The sequence below is a fragment of the Notolepis coatsorum genome, assembly GCF_963971535.1.
Source record: "Notolepis coatsorum genome assembly, chromosome: 11".
Taxonomy (NCBI): Eukaryota; Metazoa; Chordata; class Actinopteri; order Aulopiformes; family Paralepididae; genus Notolepis; species Notolepis coatsorum.
The window spans coordinates 97,201,567-97,211,645 of record NC_140175.1 but is presented as its reverse complement, the minus strand read 5'-3'; the positions used below and the strand labels follow the sequence as shown (position 1 = coordinate 97,211,645).

Below are 10,079 nucleotides of genomic sequence, written 5' to 3'. Positions count from 1 at the left end.
TACAGTGAGTGATGTGGTTGATGGTACTGTGGCAGTGCTTGGGTTTCCTGGGACCAGCGTTGACACATGAATGTTTAAGGAGCTTCGTGGAGCTTGTGTTCCAGTGCAGGCAGGTGAGTAATGGGCCAGTTTTAGATTCCTATCAGCGCTGATGACGTGATCACAACACGGTCTCATCCGAGAGCTTAAATAAAGGACTATGGTACATAATGTACGTTATGTTATAGCCATAAGTAATATTATTTATTTACATTTTTGTATCGGCGAAAGTCCAAAACAAACGGGAGTGGAACTAACGATGATATTGGTTTGCGGTCGAGTGCTCTCACCACTAGACTAAGCCACTCACCCACCCCGATATAAACACAGTAATACTATGATGATGATTTGTTTAAATGTTTAACAGTTATTGTTAAGATAGAGTTATGGTTATGCTTAGTTTAAGGTAACAGTGTGGTTAACCCTTTCACCGCCGCACTACCAAACGGTTAGCCCTTTCACTGCGACAATACACAGAAGGTTAACCCGTTCACTGCCACACGACAGAATGTTAACCCTTTACTATCACACAACCGACAGCGACCGTGTAATAGTAAAAAGGGTTAACCTTCTGTTGTGTGGCAGTGAAAGGGTTAAGGTTATGGTTATAATAATAATAATAATAATAATAATAATAATAATAATAAACTTTATCTGTATAGCACCTTTCATACAAGAATTGCAGCTGAACGTTGTTCACAGCAGCAAAAAAGACAGGTATAGAAAATTGCCATAAAATGAGCAAAAAATTTACCAAAAAGTGCATACATAAAAATGTAAGTATAAAATAGATGGCAGCAAAACAGACAAAGGCAAGGCACAGAAAACACCAAATCATACAGCTTTTCACATTAGGATCTAACATCCCAATAGGCCTCTTTGGTTACGGTTTGATTATCACTGATGCACATCCGTATTCCCCCCACATTCCCATTAAAGACACAGTAGTCGCAAATCAAAACATGAAGCTATATATGCACATTCAATTTGCTTTAGTGATTCTGCTCTCAGCCGGGTGACGACGTCTGGCTCAGTTCCTTGGACGGCGACACGGCAGAGCTCTCGAGACGCCAAACACATGGGTGTGTCTTCTGTCCCAACATCACATGTCCCCCGCACCACGGGGACGGCAGGATTTAAGGTTGAAAAATCGGCAAAGGGACTCTTTAACCCTTTCACTGCCACACTACAGAAGGTTAACCCTTCTGGTAGTGAAAGGTTAACCTTCTGTAGTGTGGCAGTGAAAGGGTTAACCTGGTGCTGTTGTGTGTCAGTGAAATTGGTAACCTTCTGTAGTGTGGCAGTGAAAGGGTTAACCTGGTGCTGTTGTGTGGCAGGGAAAGGGTTTAAGGGAGATGTTTGTCACAAAAGACAGGGAATTCATATATATCTGCCCCAAAGCCGAGGTTAAACTTTCCAGCTCTATGCACAAGGATTTCCAGCAGCCACCTTCTGATTACGCCGGCCGCAGGCTTGTCGCCGCGCCAGTCAGCTGTGCTCGGGACAATGTGTGCCTGGGCACTGTAGACTGTACCATGCCCTCTTTCAAAGAGCCTCATTTCGGGGAATTGCTAAGTGTGTCTTTTATACAGTGACTCACTCCCCCTGCGTGTACTGTACGTTCACGTTCAGCCTCCATAACAGAACCAGCAGTTTCCCAGTGTTCCCCCTCTCTGCTGCAGCCTGGCCCCTCTCTCTCTGCTGCAGCCTGGCCCCTCTCTGCTGCAGCCTGGCCCCTCTCTCTCTGCTGCAGCCTGGCCCCTCTCTGCTGCAGCCTGGCCCCTCTCTCTCTGCTGCAGCCTGGCCCCTCTCTCTCTGCTGCAGCCTGGCCCCTCTCTCTCTGCTGCAGCCTGGCCCCTCTCTCTCTGCTGCAGCCTGGCCCCTCTCTCTCTGCTGCAGCCTGGCCCCTCTCTCTCTGCTGCAGCCTGGCCCCTCTCTGTTGCAGCCTGGCCCCCTGGGTTGGCACCCTCTCTGCTGCAGCCTGGCCCCCGGCGTGGCCCCTCTCTGCTGCAGCCTGGCCCCCTGGGTTGGCACCCTCTCTGCTGCAGCCTGGCCCCCTGGCTTGGCCCCTCTCTGTTGCAGCCTGGCCCCCTGGGTTGGCACCCTCTCTGCTGCAGCCTGGCCCCCGGCGTGGCCCCTCTCTGCTGCAGCCTGGCCCCCTGGCTTGGCCCCTCTCTGCTGCAGCCTGCCCCCCTGGCTTGGCCCCTCTCTGCTGCAGCCTGCCCCCCTGGGTTGGCCCCTCTCTGCTGCAGCCTGCCCCCCTGGGTTGGCCCCTCTCTGCTGCAGCCTGCCCCCCTGGCTTGGCCCCTCTCTGCTGCAGCCTGCCCCCCTGGCTTGGCCCCTCTCTGCTGCAGCCTGCCCCCCTGGCTTGGCCCCTCTCTGCTGCAGCCTGCCCCCCTGGCTTGGCCCCTCTCTGCTGCAGCCTGCCCCCCTGGCTTGGCCCCTCTCTGCTGCAGCCTGCCCCCCTGGGTTGGCACCCTCTCTGCTGCAGCCTGGCCCCCGGCGTGGCCCCTCTCTGCTGCAGCCTGGCCCCCGGCGTGGCCCCTCTCTGCTGCAGCCTGGCCCCCTGGGTTGGCCCCTCTCTGCTGCAGCCTGGCCCCCTGGGTTGGCCCCTCTCTGCTGCAGCCTGGCCCCCTGGGTTGGCCCCTCTCTGTTGCAGCCTGGCCCCCTGGGTTGGCACCCTCTCTGTTGCAGCCTGCCCCCCTGGCTTGGCCCCTCTCTGCTGCAGCCTGCCCCCCTGGCTTGGCCCCTCTCTGCTGCAGCCTGCCCCCTTGGCTTGGCCCCTCTCTGCTGCAGCCTGGCCCCCTGGCTTGGCCCCTCTCTGCTGCAGCCTGGCCCCTCTCTGCTGCAGCCTGGCCCCCTGGCTTGGCCCCTCTCTGCTGCAGCCTGGCCCCCTGGGTTGGCACCCTCTCTGCTGCAGCCTGGCCCCCTGGCTTGGCCCCTCTCTGCTGCAGCCTGGCCCCTTAAACACGAGGGCTGAAGTCCAGCGAGAGAACCCAGTCTGAGGTGTGACAGCCAGGTCTGGGCTGGGTCTGAGATGGGGGCATCCTGCATGTAACCCTAGCCAGCAGCGGGGCTGCGTGGGCTGCCTCGCGGTCCCAGCCTCAGCCGGCCTGGTCCGCTCTGTATGGAGGCGGGGATCACTCATTACCAGCACTAATGGTGATGTTGACACTAATGACAGCCATTGTAGCACTTTGGCTCCCTCACACATTCATTGCTCTGCAGGCCTGTGATCTGGTTACCCACCCCCACCTCCCCTCCCTCTTTGTTGGGTTGTGTGTTAATTGCTTTCCTCTGGTGTCAAGAAGATCAATGTTATGCAGACAGGTGTGTGTGACACACACACACACACACACACACACACAGCATATGATGACTAAAATGTATGGTCAATGGCAACTTGAAGAGAGTATCGACATGCTGTATACGTCAGGGTTACTTTGGGCTTGTGTCGTGTGCATTGTAGGAATAGTTATCACACAGTGGCTCGGGAGGTAGAGCAGGTCGTCTGGTAATCGGAAGGTTCCCGGTTCAATTCCAGCTCCTCCCAGCTGCGTGTGTCGACTTGTCCTTGAGCAAGACACTTAACCCCTAACTGCTCCCGGTGAGCAGTTTGGCACCTTGCGTGGTTGCCTTCGCCCATCGGCGTGTGCGTGTGTGAGTGAATGTGTGAGTGAATGTGTGAGTGAATGGGTGAATGTGAGGCATAAGGTGTAAAGCGCTTTGGATAAAAGCTGCTCTATAAGTGACTGTATTTGTCTTATTCCATCATGTATTGTCTTGTTGAGTTGTTGAGTTTATTTCATCTCGAACAATCAACCATATAAAAACACAATAAAAATGATAAACTAAATTTTTTTATAATGAAATCTTACATTCTTCATTAAATGATAAACAAATGAGTTTGAGAAGGAGCAGAAGGAAGCAAATGCTTATCTAGTCCTGCCCCTTCCTCACAATATCATACATAAAACAAAATCTCTTACAAACCTAAAATAACAAACAAAATAAACATCGATAAAAAATAACACAAATGTTAGTAGAAATAAAAATATATATATATTTTCTTAAGCTCCTCGTTTTTGTACTCATCAATGAGAGCTGATTTTTGTTTCTTCATCTAAGCCATTCCACAGGATTACACCACAAACTGAAATACACAAACCTTTAAGAGTAGTGCGGACATAGGGTTGTTGTAAATTATAATTCCTTCTTAAATCATATTTTCCCTCTCGATCCCTAAAGATTTTTTTTAATATTACCTGGCAGTACATTATTTCTTGCTTTGAACATAATTTGTGCAGTTCTGAATTTCACTATGTCCATAAATGTCAATGTTTGTGTCTTTAAAGATTTATTATTAGTATGCTCACGATACCCACCGAACATGATTTACTATTCTTATTGCTGGTCTACAGCTGCTCCCTCCCTGCTGTTGGCCATTATCCACTAGTTCAAGGACCACCAGAAGAATGCCTTCATGATGCTTGTGGTTTACAAAGGAAACAACTCATTAAGAGACTATCAAATTGTGTAGGGTGCCCATATTTTGATAAACATTTTTAAACGGATGCTGGCCCCAGCCTCGAGCTGCTGGGTAGTGTAGAGGTCTAAGCACTAGGAGGGGCTGGGTAGTGTAGAGGTCTAAGCACTAGGAGTGGCTGGGTAGTGTAGAGGTCTAAACACTAGGAGCAGCTGGGTAGTGTACAGGTCTAAACACTAGGGGCAGCTGGGTAGTGTAGAGGTCTAAGCACTAGGAGTGGCTGGGTAGTGTAGAGGTCTAAACACTAGGAGCAGCTGGGTAGTGTACAGGTCTAAACACTAGGGGCAGCTGGGTAGTGTAGAGGTCTAAGCACTAGGGGCAGCTGGGTAGTGTAGAGGTCTAAGCACTAGGAGTGGCTGGGTAGTGTAGAGGTCTAAACACTAGGAGCAGCTGGGTAGTGTACAGGTCTAAACACTAGGGGCAGCTGGGTAGTGTAGAGGTCTAAACACTAGGAGTGGCTGGGTAGTGTAGAGGTCTAAGCACTAGGAGCAGCTGGGTAGTGTAGAGGTCTAAGCACTAGGAGCGGCTGGGTAGTGTAGAGGTCTAAGCACTAGGAGCGGCTGGGTAGTGTAGAGGTCTAAACACTGGCGACTCCACATTTATGGAGGAGGCATGTGATAGTCTACACCAGGGGTCGCCAATTAGATTTGCCCACGGGCCAAATTTTCCCCAAGCCATTGTGTGGCGGGCCAATGATAAGTGAACATTTTTTAACTGTAAAAAAAAAAACGACATATACATGTTTGCACTGTCTTTTTTCTATTATAAAGTGCCTCTCAGACAGTGCATTACACATGAACAGATCAGTAATTTGATTTTAATGCAGGTGCTCGCATTATAAATCGAGATCAGTAGGGTGCATTTGATTTTAAGCACCACAGCGGGTGTATTATACATCGAATGTATTATTATTATTATTAAAACACAACACTCACCGGCATAATGCAGGCAGCCCTGCCCTGGACTTGATATTGTTTCTGCTTCGGTCCTCCAAAATCCATGTTAATAACATGTTAAATGTCCACTCGCGTTGAATGCCCACCCAACTTGAACACAGTTGCTTGCTCGTGTTGCCATGTCAACAAGCGAGAGTCACCGGTTGCTTATTGCAAGAGTTACCTGTTGCGATAAACCCGTATTTTAAGAATGACACCTGTTTATTAAAATAAGCTTTATAGGTCGTAAGCTCCTCTTCTGGCTCATCATATTTCCCCGTTGCATTGCAAAGAAGTTATTCAAAGACGTTTGTTTTGTTTTTGCAAACGTTCGCTCGCCGGCATCCCAAACGCGGAAGTGAAAGTGAAATTCCATTGGTTCTCCCAGTCCATGTGACCATTTCTAGCATTTCAATTGGCTATAGTGACAGCCATAGATATGATGAATAGATAGATACAGCTTCAAAAGACACTCTGGCGTCACAACGAGTGAATATTTCCTGCGCGTAAAATAAACATCATATTCTCAAAATAACCTGACGGGCCCGAAATTATTGCTGGCGGGCCCATTTCGGCCCGCGGGCCGCCTATTGCCGATCCCTGGTCTACACCCTCCCCAGACAGACCGTAGGGCAGCATGTGGTAGTCTACACCCTCCCCAGACCGACCGTAGGGCAGCATGTGGTAGTCTACACCCTCCCCAGACCGACCGTAGGGCAGCATGTGGTAGTCTACACCCTCCCCAGACAGACAGTAGGGCAGCATGTGGTAGTCTCTACACCCTCCCTAGACTGACAGTAGGGCAGCATGTGGTAGTCTACACCCTCCCCAGACAGACAGTAGGGCAGCATGTGGTAGTCTACACCCTCCCCAGACAGACAGTAGGGCAGCATGTGGTAGTCGACTCTACACCCTCCCCAGACAGACGGTAGTGCAGCATGTGGTAGTCTACACCCTCCCCAGACCGACAGTAGTGCAGCATGTGGTAGTCTACACCCTCCCCAGACAGACAGTAGGGCAGCATGTGGTAGTCTCTACACCCTCCCCAGACAGACAGTAGTGCAGCATGTGGTAGTCTACACCCTCCCCAGACAGACGGTAGGGCAGCATGTGGTAGTCTACACCCTCCCCAGACAGACAGTAGGGCAGCATGTGGTCGTCTCTACACCCTCCCCAGACAGACGGTAGGGCAGCATGTGGTAGTCTACACCCTCCCCAGACAGACAGTAGGGCAGCATATGGTAGTCTACACCCTCCCCAGACAGACAGTAGGGCAGCATGTGGTAGTCTACACCCTCCCCAGACAGACAGTAGGGCAGCATGTGGTCGTCTACACCCTCCCCAGACTGACAGTAGGGCAGCGCAACAAACATGGGACATGGGTGAAAAGATAGAAAGACACAAAGAAACTGTTTCTCTCTTCAGGATATAGCCAGAGCCTCTGTTTAAATGTCTGTCTCTCTCCAAAACGTAGCCAGAGCCTCTGTTTAAATGTCTGTCTCTCTCCAAAACGTAGCCAGAGCCTCTGTTCAACATGTGTCTCTCTCTGTGTCTCTCTAACATGTCTGTGTGTCTCTGTGTGTCTCTCTAACATGTCTGTGTCTCTGTGTCTCTCTAACATGTCTGTGTGTCTCTGTGTGTCTCTGTGTCTCTCTAACATGTCTGTGTGTCTCTGTGTCTCTCTAACATGTCTGTGTGTCTCTGTGTGTTTCTCTAACATGTCTGTGTGTCTCTGTGTGTCTCTCTAACATGTCTGTGTGTCTCTGTGTGTCTCTCTAACATGTATGTGTCTCTGTGTGTCTCTCTAACATGTGTGTGTCTCTGTGTGTCTCTCTAACATGTCTGTGTCTCTGTGTGTCTCTCTAACATGTCTGTGTGTCTCTGTGTGTCTCTCTAACATGTCTGTGTCTCTCTGTGTGTCTCTCTAACATGTCTGTGTGTCTCTGTGTGTCTCTAACATGTCTGTGTGTCTCTGTGTGTTTCTCTAACATGTCTGTGTGTCTCTGTGTGTCTCTCTAACATGTCTGTGTGTCTCTGTGTGTCTCTCTAACATGTCTGTGTGTCTCTGTGTCTCTCTAACATGTCTGTGTGTCTCTGCGTGTCTCTCTAACATGTCTGTGTGTCTCTGCGTGTCTCTCTAACATGTCTGTTTGTCTCTGTGTGTGTCTCTAACATGTCTGTGTGTCTCTGTGTGTCTCTCTAACATGTCTGTGTGTCTCTGTAACATGTCTGTGTGTCTCTCTAACATGTCTGTGTGTCTCTGTGTGTCTCTCTAACATGTCTGTGTGTCTCTGTGTGTCTCTCTAACATGTCTGTGCGTCTCTGTGTGTTTCTCTAACATGTCTGTGTGTCTCTGTGTGTTTCTCTAACATGTCTGTGTGTCTCTGTGTGTCTCTCTAACATGTCTGTGTGTCTCTGTGTGTCTCTCTAACATGTCTGTGTGTCTCTGTGTGTCTCTCTAACATGTCTGTGTGTCTCTGTGTGTCTCTGTGTGTCTCTCTAACATGTCTGTGTGTCTCTCTAACATGTCTGTGTGTCTCTCTAACATGTCTGTGTGTCTCTGTGTGTCTCTGTGTGTCTCTCTAACATGTCTGTGTGTCTCTGTGTGTCTCTCTAACATGTCTGTGTGTCTCTGTGTGTCTCTGTGTGTCTCTCTAACATGTCTGTGTGTCTCTGTGTGTCTCTCTAACATGTCTGTGTGTCTCTGTGTGTCTCTCTAACATGTCTGTGTGTCTCTGTGTGTCTCTCTCCAGGACGCAGCCAGAACCTCTGTTTGCAGTGGAGTCCGACTCCGACGAAGAGGCGGACAAGGAACCCGAGTGGAAGAAACGCAAGATCTGAATCGCAGGAAAACTACTTTCTTTCATATTCTTTTAGGATACCGGGCAAAAACAGGGCATCGGGAGGACGTCCCCCAATACTGCTAACCATCCAATAAGAGTCATGTGTAATAAGTCGGCAATCTTTCATCAGCCAGCTTTCTGGGGCATTTTGACAGAGAAACATCTCATATTTCTGTAATGGAGAAAACCGGATTTCTAATTCGTTTTTTTGGACAACTTCAAACGTGTGTGTGTGTGTGTGTGTGTGTGTGTGTGTGTGTGTGTGTGTGTGTGTGTGTGTGTGTGTGTGTGTGTGTGTGTGTGTGTGTGTGTGTGTGTGTGTGTGTGTGTGTGTGTGTGTGTGTGTGTGTGTGTGTGTGTGTGTGTGTGTGTGTGTGTGTGTGTGTGTGTGTGTGTGTGTGTGTGTGTGTGTGTGTGTGTGTGTGTGTGTGTGTGTGTGTGTGTGTGTGTGATCTCATCTGGGAGCATGTTCTTCTCATCTGGCTTCATCAACAGACGGGGAACTTGAGTTTTCTGGTGGTTATTTTAATTGTCTCCTCCCGTATCGTTAGGACCCTACGTCTCATAAACCATGTCCAGATTTTGCAACCATTCTGTTATTTACTGTTATGATATGAACCTCTTGCCAACGTGGAACAATGGAAAATCTTAAGCCATTTCAAAGAAAGTGGAACAAATTTAGAACCCTGTGTTTTTTATTTTTTTGTGGCTGCAATGTGTGCGTCTTATTGGCTCCTTCAGATCCCAGATGTACAGCCCTGTAAATGTGTACAGTTTTACAGTTCCATATGGACGTGATACAACTCTCGTGTAATTCATCCAACAGCATATATCGACTCTTAGGTTAGATGGACTGTCGGGTGTTTTCTTTTGCATACTGTGTTACTCTCCTGCCATTCTGAATAAAACATTTTTTTTGTACGCCTTTGTATTGAGTCTTATATCCATTTTAGCAGATCTGGGTTCGACTTTCTATGTCTGCTGCCTCTTCTGTAACGATTTACACAGTTTCACTCGCTGATTAACCCTTTCACTGCCACACGACAGAAGGTTAACCCTTTACTATCACACAACCGACGGTCGCCGTGGCAGTGAAAGAGTTAACCGGCTGTCGTGTCGGCAGTGAAAGGGTTAACCTTCTGTGTATTGTCGCAGTGAAAGGGTTAACAGTTTTGGTAGTGTGGCAGTGAAAGGGTTAAAGAGATCATTTTCGTGGCGCCCTCGTGGCGCATACCATAGTGCCTCGCGCACCTACGCGGCCGACCCGGGTTCGATCCCAGCTCCCGTCGTTATTTGTCGCATGTCTTCCCCACCTCTCCTCCCGTTCGCCCTCTCCTCTGTCGGTCCTGCGTGACCAATAAAGCTGTAAAAATGCTAAAAAAATAAATAATAATAAAAAGAAAATAGATAATTTTCTCCCTCTAAACCGGTTACTGCCTCTCTACGCTAAACCCCCGCTCTCTCGTTATCGCTCTATACCCAGAACACGTGCGCCGCTCATAGCTGACGTGGCCGTGTTGAGCTTTAGTGAGTCACTGGTTCGGATAAATATTTATTTAGATGTTATTTTTTATTGGAATGTTCACCTTTGAGGTTTTCAGGCATTTGTTAAGTGGATGTTTCCCTTAGAAATGTATGATTGTGTGAAGTTGTTCCATGAGGAGTTTTGTGTTTAAATTCCAATATCGTGATGGCGGCTGGGTGGCGCAGCGGAGA

General features: G+C 49.0%; 1 protein-coding gene across 1 annotated transcript in view; it reads left to right on the top strand.

The window, feature by feature from the left end:
* Positions 1-9,284, top strand: part of wdr70 (WD repeat domain 70) — a 213,252-nt gene extending 203,968 nt beyond the window's left edge. Inside the window, 1 exon segment of the mRNA XM_084325151.1 lies at positions 8,274-9,284. Coding sequence (XP_084181277.1) covers positions 8,274-8,361 — 88 coding nt within the window. The 3' untranslated portion in view covers positions 8,362-9,284.
* Positions 9,285-10,079: the final 795 nt, after the last annotated feature.